The sequence below is a fragment of the Lates calcarifer genome, linkage group LG20, assembly GCF_001640805.2.
Source record: "Lates calcarifer isolate ASB-BC8 linkage group LG20, TLL_Latcal_v3, whole genome shotgun sequence".
NCBI classification, from domain to species: Eukaryota; Metazoa; Chordata; class Actinopteri; family Centropomidae; genus Lates; species Lates calcarifer.
In genome coordinates, this window is record NC_066852.1 from 1,941,824 (window position 1) to 1,956,359 (window position 14,536).

General features: G+C 40.7%; 2 protein-coding genes across 5 annotated transcripts in view; both read right to left on the reverse strand.

Moving 5' to 3' along the window:
• Positions 1 to 9,257, reverse strand: LOC108899877 (fibrous sheath CABYR-binding protein). 3 transcript variants are annotated; one of them, XR_007815240.1, is made up of 6 exons: positions 9,216 to 9,257; positions 4,557 to 4,714; positions 2,441 to 3,802; positions 2,322 to 2,354; positions 2,011 to 2,120; positions 1 to 1,832 (listed from the first exon to the last, which is right to left on the reverse strand). XR_007815240.1 is itself a non-coding variant. In XM_018700572.2 (5 exons), the coding sequence occupies exons 2-4, from the start codon at positions 4,627 to 4,629 to the stop codon at positions 2,017 to 2,019; spliced, it is 1,539 nt and encodes a 512-aa protein (XP_018556088.2). In that variant the 5' UTR covers positions 4,630 to 4,714; positions 9,216 to 9,257; the 3' UTR covers positions 1 to 1,832; positions 2,011 to 2,016. The 3 variants fall into 3 exon arrangements, 1 of the variants encoding a protein (XP_018556088.2); XR_007815239.1 differs by having other exon boundaries at positions 2,011 to 2,354; XM_018700572.2 differs by lacking the exon at positions 2,322 to 2,354.
• Positions 5,723 to 14,536, reverse strand: part of foxj3 (forkhead box J3) — a 72,691-nt gene continuing 63,877 nt past the window's right edge. For both annotated transcript variants that reach the window (XM_018700579.2, XM_018700580.2), the window contains exons 8-12: positions 13,224 to 13,718; positions 12,478 to 12,579; positions 11,682 to 11,873; positions 10,633 to 10,731; positions 5,723 to 10,512 (exon numbers count right to left, since the gene is read on the reverse strand). In XM_018700579.2, coding sequence (XP_018556095.1) covers positions 10,400 to 10,512; positions 10,633 to 10,731; positions 11,682 to 11,873; positions 12,478 to 12,579; positions 13,224 to 13,718 — 1,001 coding nt within the window. In that variant the 3' untranslated portion in view covers positions 5,723 to 10,399. The remainder of the gene's footprint in view (positions 10,513 to 10,632; positions 10,732 to 11,681; positions 11,874 to 12,477; positions 12,580 to 13,223; positions 13,719 to 14,536) is intronic.

The window sequence follows — 14,536 nt, forward strand, 5'->3', positions numbered from 1 at the left end:
TGCTTCTTTCACCTCAGGACTTCAGGCATCCCACAGCCAGATGTGCTGATTCCCGTCCCTGCTTTTCATGAGCTCTCACCTTCCACAGCTCAGGCAATGTCAGATTCTTCCACCCCTGCTCGCCTCTGATGACCTTCCCATGTCCATCAGGCTGACAGCTGTCACAGGCCCTTCTGCTTTTTATGACAGCTGTAACTCCTTGTCTCTCACACGAGGACGTCCATCAACTGCTGGTGTTTTCATGCCAGAGTCCAGTAAAATATCAACGACAGGAATATTTAGATCTAAGAAAGTTGGATAGTTTTTATTTCTTGTTCTTATCATCTGGCATAAACACAGACACTGGTGTGTCTGTAATAACCTAATACTGGACAATAAATCAGCATGGCTTCTTATAGAAATTATTCAATACTTAAAATAATGTTTGTAATTGTTTGAATGACTGTCTGTGTGTGTAGTAACTGGTTTGTGTACCAGGTGTTTTTGTGATGCTGTATAAATGTAATCTGTTGTCAGAGCTTGTTCTCAACGACACTTTCTGAATAAATAAAAGATTATCTCATATTTGAATGGCCAAGGCTTTCTGCAAGAAATATCCTGCAGAAATCTTTACTCCCAGGTCTCGCAAAAATCAGCATTTATTTCATACAGGCTCTTTACGACAAAGTGCAAATAGAAGTGGGCAACGATCACAAAGTGATATCTGTTCTACACTTGAGTGCAGGCGTGATACAGAACACAGTTGAAAACATTCATGGGGAACACCATGTGCCCTTTACCATCCTAAAAATATTTCCTGTGTGCAGGATGAGCCGTGGACATATAGCTGGTGCTGCAGCATGCCAAAGCGTGACTGATACGACAGCTCTCCGTCTCATGCTGCATGTCAGAACAGGAAAAGTGATAGGCCCGCTCGCTCTTACACAGCATGTCGGATGTGTGTGCTTTTTAATGCATCTGGTGGAGTGTAAAAGACATGTTTGATGTTTAGACTAGGAAATAAATATACCTATACCTGCACTAACTATTATTCTAGTGATCAGCAATAAATAAGATCAACAAGTCACAAGAGCATCAAAGTAGACAAGACAAGACACACTGTTGAGATCAGGTGGAAAACATACTCAGTGCAATTTATAGATACTTGTATTTGTGTATTTCCATTATGCTACAGTACTTTATACTGTAGTTCTACTCCACCACTATAGTAGATTTTACATACTATAGTTTGATATGATGCACTGGCATAGATTAAAGGTGCCCTGTTGGGTTTTTGACCACTGTGTGCTGTGGAGCAATGTTTTTAGAAATAGGTCCCTGTATAATTTGTATTGTATGCGTGCACGAAGACACTGGTTTCAGGATATTTTGCTGACTGCCCGTAGAAGACGATAACGCATAAAGAACAGTAGAAACGTGCAGGATAAGCCAGTGAAGACGACTGCTGGCAATATATTTTTTGAGAATGAGACCTTGAGGCTACGCAGTGTGTTGGTGAGATTCACTGAATGTAAACATACTTTTGTTTGTTTATAGGAAAACTCCACATCAACTTTAATATTTCTATTTAAGTAAAACATGCATACAGGACCTTTACTATCTTTACTTTTACATTAGGTATTGCTACTTTTTACTTGACTAGAAGATCTCAGTACCTTTTCCACCACTGGTTTCCATTGTTTTAGTTGCTTTCTGGCTGTGCAAACTGTGTGAGTGCTAAAACTTCCCTTAGAGGAAGTCCACTTAGTGAAGATCCAACATAATGAAACTGGCTCAGCTCAGAGCTTCAGTTGCTTTACCATCGTGTGTCAAATGATTTTTACTTCAGTGCCCTAAAACAGCAGAAAGAAAGAAACTGGTTGATTGAGAAGAAGTCACATGAAATAACAATGCACAAAATGTTATAGAGAGACACTCACATATATTTGAAGAAACAAAAAGAAACCATTTCAATGCCAAGTTATTTGAATTATTCAAACAAGTTAGATTTGATGACACTGCTGTACTCACACTTATTCACCGCAGCTTCTTGGATATGGCCATCCAAACAAATCCGATGGTGATAAAAGACATCAGTGTGAAGAGTGCTGCACCAAGCACTGCCCCTCTGTTCACCACAGCTGAGAGACCAAATCTGTCATTAGGGAAATTACTACTCATAATTGCCAACTTTTCTCACTGTGAGCTCCTACACAGATATGAACATGTTACAACAATATTGCGCCCCAGGAATTAATTGAGGTATTTTCACACCTAGTTTTTGGAATTTCATCATAATTAAGGATAATTATGTCCTGGAATGTGCACGAACAAAACTTCACCTTTTCAGGTCAGTAGGACTAGGACAGAAGACACTGTTTAAAATGTAACAGAGAGACAAATTAACATTGTAGTCCAAAAAAAACTTGGTTGTTAAAATAGCTCAGTGTTTGATTCTTACCGACAGGTTCTTCTTCTATCAGTGTTACTGCAGCTTTAAAATCCTCTGTTGCATTGCTGGTGCCATTGCCACCTGCCAGTGCAGGAACCCCCTCTGGTTCAACTGGGGCTTCAATTAGAGCCTCTTGTTCATTCTCCTCAGAAGTTATATTCAGATTCAGATCCTCCTCCAGAGGAACCAGCCCTGGAAGAGGATCTGACTGGACAACTTCTTCCTCCGTGTTGTCTTCTGGAGCCTCCTCCTCTGGGTCTACGCTTGCTACAGTAACAGCAGCTTCTTCTTTTGATGCCTCTGGAAAAACATTGGGGATTGTTTCCTCTGCGACTTCCTCTTCCTGCGCTGGTTCTCCCTCAGAAGAATCCACGGGGACAATGACAACTGGATGTTCTGGAGCTGACTCCTCGGGTGCTGTTTCCTCTGCAGCAGGTTCGACTTCATCCTCCTCTTTGGTCTCAGGGTCTACAGGAACCAGGACAACAAATTCTTCTTCAGGTTCCTCTTCAGTAGCTGGATCCTCTTCAGCATTTTCCTCCAGGACTATAGGGACGAGTGCATCTTCTTTGGCTTGTTCCTCTGGACTTTCCTCCTTTGTTGTCTCTAAAGAAATGATTGGGATTGTTTCCTCAGGTTCTACAGGAACGAGAACAACAGATTCCTCCTCAGGTTCCTCATCAGTAGCAGGGTGCTCTTCAGTATATTCCTCCAGGACTAATGGGACAACTGCATCTTCTTCTTTTGTTTGTTCTTCTGGATCCTCTTCAGCAGATTCCACTGGAACAATAACTGCAGGTTCTTCTGGGCCTGACTCCTCTGGTGCTGTTTCATCCACAGCAGGCTCCTCTTGAACTACCTCTTCAGTCTCAGGTTCTGCAGGAACAAGGACAACAGATTTCTCTTCATCTTCTGAAGTATTTACAGGAATGACTACGATAGGTGCCTCTTGAGCTGGATCCTCCACATCCTGCTGATCTGGAGACTCCCTTTCTTCAGTAGCAATTGGGGCAACTTCTATTCTAGTTTCATCTGGAGATGCCTCTGCCATGGCAGCTTCTACAAGGACAGTTTCCTCCTCTGAAGATTCTTGTTGTGCTGCAGCCAAAGGCTCCCAAGGATCTGATCCCTGAGATACAGCTTCGTCAGCATCAGCAGAGAGCGCATCTTCAACGGGTACTGGTCTGGGTTCTGGTTCTGGTTCTCTTACTGCAACTGCAATGTCTTCTTCAGCTGGTGATTCCTCAGGAGACGGAGGAGCCTCCACTGCAATAACTGGAATGAGCTTCTCCTGAACTAATTCTTTGCAGGTGTGAGGTTCCTCTGGACCTGGTTCTTCAGCAACAACAGGACACTGGACAACTCTGGCAGCTGCAATAGAAATGAGGTGCTCAGTACCACCTTGAACTGGTTCTTTAAGGTAATCAACAAGACCTATTTACCTAAAATCTATATCTGAATATCAGAACACTAAATTTGAGAACTAATTTACCTTAACAAATAAAATATTACATCAAAGCCTGTGTTGATATTGCTAAGGAGACCAAACTTGTGATATTGTGATATATATTTTTATTATTCATAGCTAGAAAATACCTAAAGCAACATTTGCCTTTCCCAGTCTTAGATTCTGTTGACTCACAATGTACCTGTTACGTAATATCAAACTCAGGCTTGCATTATTAAAAAAAAACATGGTTATGTACTTCTGTAACAAATTTCTGAATTAGTATATTCAGAATATTCTGACATTCACATAATCATTAAAAAAATTTGAATAAGAATAAACTGATAAATAATTGTACCCAGACGACAATAATATGTGGCATTGTGGTATTATTTCATTGAATTCAACATCTACATCCTTTAATATATAAAATATGTAAAAGAAATTCTATTTAAAAACTGTGCCAATGTAATTTGCCCACTATCAACAGTCTACAGAGAGGCTATTAATAGTAGAAATAATACAACAAAGAAAACGAGGAATAATAAATAAAAATAATGTTGCAATATACATGCATCTATAACCATACTGGAACTATTATTTATGATTGATCCCTGAGTCAAAGTTTGAAAAAACCATCTCCACATCAAAAGAGTTCAGAGGAAATGCATGACTTACATATCGGTGCTGAAGAGTTTAACTGAACCTTCAGGATCAGCGTCAGCAGCAGCAAAGAGGAAGCTTTGAACATGATGTCCGTCCGTGTCCGTGAATCCTTTTCGTTAAGAGTCAAACAACTTCCAGTAACTCCCAACACTGTGGCTGGACTGAGTATCCTACAGGGGCGAAGCACACATGTAATGTGACACATGTCATGAAGTATCCCACCATATGGGAGTGTTGGAGGGGGTGGGTGAAGAGAAACATACTATGAGATATGATTACAAGGATTTCTTGGGGTGGACCCCACACCAGCCCTCCTATATCATGAGTGAAACACCCTCAGCGAACTCAGTACCACCAGTTTGAGACACATTTTAAAAGCTGCACTCTTCTCCATTGTTAAATGAAGCTACACAAATATTCTACAGACCATTTCTTAGCAATACATCAAGTTGCATCCATGCTTTGCATTTTTTAAACTGATTGTGAATTCATGGTTTTTATGGTAATTAGCTGCGATATTAGAGTGCTCTTTGCTTATGTGTGTTTTTGATGTTATTTTATATCACTTGCTTTTTTATATTTTTTATTTGCCTTTATTTTCTTGTCTATGGACTCTCTTGAAAACAAAATGGTTCTTCTCATGGGTTCCGTCTTTAAAATGAATAACTAATACAACATATTTTAAGAGGAATTTAACCAATGTGAACCAGCGCATACCCTCACTATCACATGCATACCCATACGTTGACGGCAGAGCAGCCTTGGCACAAGTGTGAGGAACTATACTGTAAAAATTTGAATCCATTTAACAATAAATTCTCACATCTTAGTAAAATGCCATCAATGGCTCTGCGTGGAAACTTTCTGTTGTTAAATCTGAATGGAGAGCTTGTGATAAACACTTTGACTGTGGAGTTTGAAAGATGTGGGTGTTTACAAAGGTGGAGGATCTAAAAAAAGAGACTGTCCTGAGCTGTTGTGGGAAAGGTAGGATCCAGTGTTTTTGGAGATCAACCCACACTGATACAAAGTCAGGACATTTCATCATTTAATGCATCGATTCTTTTAAAAAAAAACTTTTTTAAGTCTCAGTAATGGCCGTTACAGCTGCTAATTATGTTGGTGAGAGACTAGAAGTTTTTGAGGGAATAAAGCTCAAGCAGCACATTATTCCACAGTGAAGTTACCATATTTTATTTCTTTAAGTGCCATTCATGCATATTGGGGGAAGGGGGTGGGGTGGGCGGTGGTATCGACAATTCTAATAACACTTGAGTTATTTTACAGCACTAAACGAATACAAAGAGTAGCTGTGTCACGTCATTGGACAACAAAAGTAATAAACCGTGCAATAAACAAAAAAGGACAAATAGGAGAAAAAAATACAAGAAATGACAAAGACAAAATCAAAAAAAACAAACAAAAAAAACAAACAAAAAAATAAAACAGAAAAATAAAACACAAACCAAATATATATTATCAACACTGAAACACTGAATGTAGAACCATAGTACAGGTAAAAGGTAGTGTCACACAAAAAGCCAACGCATTTTCATCACATATATACAATATAGATATATACATACTGTCACCCTCTGATTGGACAATAACAAAATACTCTATTCTCTCCCTCCTCTCTTTCGTGAATAAGACCCACCCCCTGTCTTGATACCCCCACCCCCAAGAGGAAAAAAGGGATGATTGAAAAGACATATATGTACAAGCACAACAACACACCAGCACTGAATAAAATAGGCCCCAATCAGCAGTACTTGTTGGCAGTTCTCTCCCATATTGTAACAAGGCTTTTTTTATCTTTTCATCTTTTTTTCCCAATAATAATAATCTCTCTGGCAGGTACATGTCCAGCGGTATTTAAAAACTTAAATTGTCTTTTGAAAAAAAAAGAGAAAAAAGACAGAACTTAAGCTCACACAAGCAAACACACACACACTCCCACACACACACACACATACAGACATAATGTAAAACTGTGATTGTGATCCAGTCATTGTCTTCACCTTTTCCCCCCTTTTAGCCACATCCGTTTGCTCAAATCTTTTTGCTTTCCCATGGCTGTTGTGCTCAAACGGTGGCTCGTGTGTTCAGAGTCTTCACCTGGAAGAGCTGAGCCACACTTCACCTTCACATCAACCCGAGGACTCACAGGATGTTCACTATATCAGGTCCATAGAGTCCTAATGGATTCGCACTGACGCTCTTTTTTTTTCTCCCACTGCTGTCTTCAGCTTCAGTCCTTTTGGCCCACACTCACTTAAAAGAGTCACAATTTGCATCTCTCATCTGACTAAGTATCACGTCTGAGCACATGTCTGATTCTGAAACTCTGGCAGTTGAACAAAAGTTTAAAAACTCGTCATTTAGATCCACAGGCGACGCAATTTACCACATGAAGTGGACATTTGATAAACAATGACAAAGCAAGAAAGAAGCAGGAGTGGACAGGTGTGATTGGCAGGCAGAACAATACAAACAAACAAAAGCAGCTGAAAATATAAAAATGAATGGCAGTATCAGTTTAAAGAGAAGAACTTCATCTCCATGATTCAACAGAAGATCTACAGTATAAAACCGGGCTAGTTCTAGTTTCAAAGTCTGGTTCTATAATGTCCAATAAAACAATCGTGTGAGACTTGAAAAGTGCCTTTTCTCACATTAACAAAGACATTATGCCGTATCATAAAAATGAATCCATGATTGTCATCCAAATATGAAATTAAAACTATGATCACTACTGGAGTCCCTGGTGACTAAACTGTTTTAAGGGAACAGTTTGAATTTTTGGGAAATAATCATTTTTGCGTTAGATCAAACACTGACACCACGTCTCACAACTGTAACGTGAAGCTACAGCTGGAAGGTGGTTAGCTTAGCTCAGCGTAACATTCCTGTTTCTTGTCTTTGTGCTAAGCTAAGCTATGAATCAGTGTGCTGTAGCTTAATATTTGCCATAAAAATACAAGTCTCTCTAACGCTTGGCAAAAAGAGCAAGAAGACAAATGAGTTTATTTCCCAAAATGTTGAACTACGTCTTGAAAGGAGGACACACAGTGTCATAGATGCAAAGCACCATACACAGTTCAGCAGTGTCAAGTAGAGGAGAAATAAACCTTTTCATAACGGCCACTAGGGGTCAGATAGTCCTACTATAACCGACCGAATGACTGAATGAATGAGAATGTGAGCGAATAGCTAGATCCAGGAGGTGCTTTGCATCTTAAAGTCAACAAAAAGTGAAAATGTGCAAAGGGCTTTTTTTTCCTCTTCTTTGTTTTAAACATAGTGTCTCTAAAGTTCAGCACCTGTCTGATTATGGAGTCACTTGTTACAGGACACAGAGGACAGGTTTCCAGAACCGCTGATCTCCCTGCTCTGTGCTTGAGAAACCCTTCTCACGAAAAAAACAAAACAAAAAAACGCAAAATCTAGTCTTTAATCACTGTGTGCATCTGCTTTTGTGCTCATAGATAGCATAGAGATGATTGCAGCAATCAATCATAGCCCTACAATTACAATAAAACCACACGCACGCATGCACACCATATGTTCAACCAACACACACACACACTCACTCACATACTGTAAAATGAGTCACATTTCTCATTCTATTATGATTGTATAATAGCAAAAAACATTGGGCAGTTTTTTAAAAAAAGAATCATGTCCATAATTTAAATGTCAGACGAGACAATGAACACTGAGTGTGGCATCAAAAATCACTCTGATGAACAACAGGTGAATTTGGATGCAACTCATTTTACAAATCAAAGACACTTAACATAAAAGTCATGCTTTTTTTGCAAACTTTAAAGGAAGAGTTCTACATTTTATGAATATCCTATTGATCATTAATCAATTAAAAAAGAAGCTTTCACAGAAGCTTTTTTTTTAAAATACATTTTATTAGTCTCTTAACTGTTCCACGTCAGTGAGGCTTAAAACCATTACTCTAAAAATTGCATACATGATCTTTACATTTTTTGTGTTACTGTCAGTATCAATGATTAAAATATGATTTGCATACATTTTTTTTTATTGTTTAAAGGAACAGTCCCACATTTTAGAAACAGCTAGCATGGCCCATCCAAAGATACCAGATTAGCACCAATCTGTACCTCTGAGGTTCACTTATTAACATGTTATATCTCCAGGAAGTCACTGCACGTGGCCATGAAATAGTCTGGAACATACCCCCCACCCCGCTGTAAGACCAAAACCTGGCTGTAGCCTCCTGTTCAGTATACAATATTCTCACCTGACTCTCTGCGAGGAAGCAAAATAAAACATTGGAACTGTTCCTTTAATAAAAGCAAACCCCACTGACTTGAACAGTCAATTTGAATAAAAACTGTCTCGCAAACTAGAGCCCAACCGATACTGGTTTGGAGGTCAAAATGGATGTATACCAAGGTCAATGTGTCCGCCAATATTTGTTTTAATAAACAAATAACATTAACAAGAAATTTAGTTTCTCTTTCATCAGTTTCTTGAAGAATTATGATGTTGAGATTTGCTGAGCAGTTAAAAATGGACCTGTCAGTTAAATATATTTTTGGCATTTCTGTACGAGAGTTTCTTTTTATTTACTGACTGACAGTATGAACAAGCACTATTGCATCAGTGATAAATTAAGATAAGACAAAATCTCACCTTGCCACTGTGCCGGTTGGACTCAGTTTAACGGTTACTGGATGACGCTGCCTTGTTTAATGATCAACAGGCTACTCGTGTAAAACTGATGAACTTTACCATGAAAATGTTACAACAGCTTCTGACTGGTGGAAGAAACGTGAATCTACACGATGCACACAGAGAACCTAAACCTCAGGTTTCAACTTTGGGTTGAATGAATTTTAAAAAGACAAAAAATAATGTCTGACTTCCCTGCTATCACCATCTACTCACACTCATCATACTCACTTGTCTTGAAGTGCTTGAGACAGAGAACTAAGGAAAACAAAGTACTCCCATAATGAGTCTGCTGCGGCGAGCCGGATCACATTGGTTGGCTATGAAAACAGAGCACGACACTTTCTGTGATCTCTCTCTCTCTCTCCCTGTCTCTCTCTTGGTTTGTTTAATATCAAGCCTTAAAAACATTTAACACCCTGTTCAAAACCTCAAGATATTGTAAACCTAACTTTTACCACCAATTCAGCCACAGTGGGGCCCACTTTCTCCCAAAAAGTGACCAACGAGCACCATCACATTACTCACAGAGACGGCCTGTGTTTCTTAAAAACAAAAAAAAATAAAAACGTAAAATCATTTTTTTTAAAAAGAGAGATAAACTCATCCAAGAGACAGCTGAGGCCAATGTCAACACGAGAAGAATTACAAGCTGAACACGTCGCTCAAATCACATAACAGTTACGGAGCGGAAGGGTGGATGGGGGCGGGGTCGGGGGGGGAGAGGGGTTCAGACTTTGGAAGGCTGCTGGCTAGGGACGGGGAGAGGGCTGGCTGAGGAGCTGAGGAGCATGTGGTTTAGACGTGAATGTGTTCTACTTGTCTCTAGACAAGTACGTAAGCAATCACTTTAACATGTCCGACTAAATATGATTGTCTTCAAAGTAACATTTTCTATTTATGTTTTGCTTTTGTAAAAATGTCAGGACTCGGAAGTCTGTCTCTCTCCAAAGCTTGTCAAAATGTTCTTCTGCATCCCACCCACAGTGGCCTCCTCCTTCTTCTTCTCCTCCTCCTCCTCTTCCTCCTCCTCCTCCTCCTCCTCCTCCTCCTGCGGCCTTTCAGCTCAGCCTGGCTTCCTCTGGCTTCCACCTCCTCTCCTCGCTCCCTTTTGTTTGCAAGAAAAAAAAAAGGAGGTCTAGGGGCTAAACAATGGAGTCCCAATCGAAGTCGTCCTGGATGTCGTCAGCTGGCATGCGATGCATCTGGAAGTTTCTGGTAGGTATCATGTGCTGCTGGTTCATCTGTGCATGGTGTCCTGGAGAGAACAAAAGAGAGGAAGAGTCAGATCCATCCGTGCATAAAACAGGTCTCATGAGGAGACAGACTGGCTGTAAGTAATTATGGTTTTCCCTCAATACATGTAACTTCATGTCACCTGTCATAGTGGGTCCTGCACTGCTCATGGGAGGCATGTGAGGATATCCTGGAGGACCCATCATGGACATGCTCTGTCTGGAGTCCATGTAGAGATTTCCTGAGGAGAGAGAACAAAAGTTCATTTAAAACCTCAAATAAAACAGAACTGCTGAGCTGCAATTCAGGTGGTGCATCTGTAAAAGATTAGTTTTTAGTGGGAGGCAAAGGAGTAAACAATCTCTGAATTCTTTTAAAAAAATAGCTTCAACCCACAGGTGAAAAGTCAGAATCTTGGCTTTCATTTACATCCTGGCTGCCCAAAACAGCACCTGAATAGAACTGGACTGCCACACTGTATTGTTGAATTACTGGTGGCTATCTTTATACCTTCAAAACGTAGGAGTTTGTGAGTAATAAAAAATGTGAGCAGAGTTGAGTCACATTACATTTTGTCCAGAGTGTGTTGCACTGACTTCTGTAAAAATATCATTCAGTACAGCATTGATTCCAAACCTGTGGATCAGGACCCCTGCGAGGTTTGAAGCGCAGCAAAAAGCCCCATTTCTGCTGCACAAAACTGTGTTTATTTTCTCAGACTTTCCTCTTTCATCTTTGTTTTTCTTACCAATTTCTGGATAATTTTACCTCTTCAGACCTTCTAAATATTATTCAAATAAATCAAGGAAAATAAAGCATTGTTTGGTTGAACTGGTCACAACTAGTAGACGAATGCAGCCGCTAATGATGGGTTCCATGTAGACACTGTAAGTGGTTACAAGCCAAAAATGTTGGGAACCACTGGCACAGAAAGGAAACAGAGCTCACAGTGTGCAAAAAGAAAAAAAAAAGGAACTGTAACGGAGATAAATCCATCAGACAAAAGGCTTGTGTATTAATCTTTACAGACTTCGGGAAGAATATTAAACTGCATTTATATACTGTGCTGAAAACAGAAACATAACAGGGCCATACAGGCAAACTATGAATGACTAAATCTTGTATGATGTATTATATAGACTGCACAGATTCTACACTAATCAAACCACTCTCTGAGTCCGGCTGACGAACCTGTGTTGAGGTGCTGGCTGGGTTTGTTGGGGTGCATGGAGCCATGGCAAACAGAGGGCTGCACTGCCCCCTGTGGCTGGATTACACCGGTGCGGGCAAAAAACTGGTTGATGGACGAGCAGAGGTCTGCGATCTGGGTGGGTTCCAGGGACCAATTGTTCAACTCCGCTTGTCTCATACTCTCTCTTAACCCTTGGGAACATAAAACAAACGCATTTAAACACAGAAGAAGCTGAGTTATTATCAGAGCTGGTGACAGCGTCTGTCTGCACTAAAATGTCTTTGTGACAATGAAATGTATGAAACTGCACCAGCAGACTGTACAAAGAAAATACATTTAGCAAGTGAGAAATTCATTTACTAACACGAGGCTAAAACTTAGCTGCAATATATATTCATTATATCAGTAACCTTCAGTGGGTGATATTTAAAAAACATCCTACCTTGCAATCCTAGACTGTAATTGGATAAACTGACCTGCTGAGCTCAGTGTTTTGGTAATTAAACTTGAAGGCAGTGTTATTTAATTGAAGAGCTCAGTTTAATTAAACTCATAATCAACTCCACAGTGTCAACACTTCAGCACTCAATCAAAAGCTGGGGCAGCGCTGTACTATCAGCTCCTGGCTTTAAATGTTTGTTTCTTCTGATCATATGTGAGCAGACAGGAAGTAAAACTAACACAGGAAAATAGAATCTTAAATGTCATTATCTCATAAATCAAATAAATGTCATCATTATCTGTTTGATATTTTAAAAAATACAGAGAGGTCTATTCATAGTGTCCAAACCGCACCTTGGAAAGGTGAAAGGTCGACATCAGCCCAGTTATAGCTGCTAGCAATACGACAGCTTTCTTTCAGTGCATCCAGATTTGGGTACCAGTCAGACAGTAAACCTGCAACACACACACATACACACACATACACACACACACACACAGCATACTCTCTGTAACATTACAAGATAGGAGATGGGAAGTATTACAGATGATTGTGGTTCTAACACCCAGTTCACTCCAGGGACAAATACAGATTTGGTCCTAATTACATAATTTACGGACAACTACACAATAATTGCTGCGTGTAATTGTTATTTCCTGTGGGTTAGGTAATAAGGCCAGATGATGCATTTTCATTGTAGTCACATTTTTATAGCTGTGCAGGCAATCTTGTAGTGCCAAATGAATGAGAAGGTAACACCAAATAAAACAGTTTATCAGGCTTTTAAATTGTTCAGTACCGCGTTGTGGCCACTAGGAGGAGCCAGTCGACTCTGTAAGGGCTGCTGAAGTCACTGGATGCAGCATTGCTTTGTTCTCACAACAGCAAAGATAATAAATCAGATGATGATTTACTGTTTTGTACCTGCAACAATCTCTCATTGCGTTATGGCTAAAAAATGAGGAGTGATACTAAACCGTATCCAGCTGTAAACATGACGTCTCTGCTGTAGTTGTCGTGTCTGCATGATGAACAGGATGAGGAGAAAACAACGGCGACGCCGGTTCAAAGGAAGACAATGACAGACAGAGGGTCTTACCTGTGTTGCAGGCCATCTGTTGCTGGGTAGGATGGGGCTGGTGGGAGAGGCTCTGATGCTGCTGTCCGTGTTGAGAGGGGTGCTGGCTGTGCTGCGTGTGTTGGGAGGGGTGTGGCGTGTGCTGCTGCGGGTGCTGGCCGTGGGACGGATGCTGCGACGGGTGCTGCCCGTGCTGGGAGTGCGCAGCGTGCTGTGGGTGCTGTTGGTGCTGACTGTGTTGGCTGTGCTGGGCGTGTTGGCTGTGTTGGTTGTGTTGGTTGTGGGGGCCGCCGTGCTGTGGGAGGTGCGGCGCGTGGGGCGAGCCGTGGCCGGGGTGGGCTTGGGCAGGATGGGACAGGGGCACCTGGCCACTGTTGGCGGAGTGGCTGTTGGGGTGGCTGTTGGGTTGGTTGTTTGACAGGCTGTTCTGTGTACTGATGGTGCCACTGGGGGAGTGCTGATAGGAGCAGGAGGTGTGGGTCTGCTGGGAGGAATCGGACGGTATGCCCATGAGACCTGGGAAAAAAAACAACAACAACAACAAAAAGCTGTAAGAGTGCGAGTCGATTACAGTTTTGTTGACTGACAGATAATTTTGATGACTAATCCAGAGCTGCAACTAACAATGATTAGCAATATGGATTAATCTACAGATTATTTTCTCAATTAAGGTGACATCTTTAAACATCTTGTGTTGTCTAACCACTTCAAGACCCCAAAAATATTGAATATACAGCAAATACTCACACTGGAGAAGCTGGAACAAACACATGCCATTTTTAGCCAAAAATGGTCCAAGCAGCTAATCAATCATCAAAATAGTTGCTTAATTTTCTGTTCTTCGACTTATCGTTTATCAAGCAAAAATGCCAACAAACTGCTTGCTCCAGCTTCTTCATTGAGAGGATTTGCTGCTTTTCTTTTCATAGTAAACTGAATTTGTTTGAAGCAATTTGCAGATGTCACCTTGGGCTCTGGAAAATCACTGAATCTAAAAATAATTGACAAATTAATGGTTAAAGAAAGCATCTTTATTTACAGCCCCCCTCTGCTGAAAAAGAGACTGATTCTAAAACAAATGCCACTCAGATGGTTTCAGACTCAGGTGAATTATTTAATGCCCTTAAACTCAAACACAGAGAGAGCCAGGGTCTTCACAGGTAAGAACTGTTACTTCGGGTCATGCATCTTAACATCTTACAATGATGGAATGTGGGCCTCCTGTGTTTAAGTAGTTCTACACTTGAGACAGACCAGCTGCCATTTTGTTGTATCAGGGAATGACTCAGCATCAGTTGTGTCTCTGAGGTTCACGAGCCCGAGCTGCCGTCTCC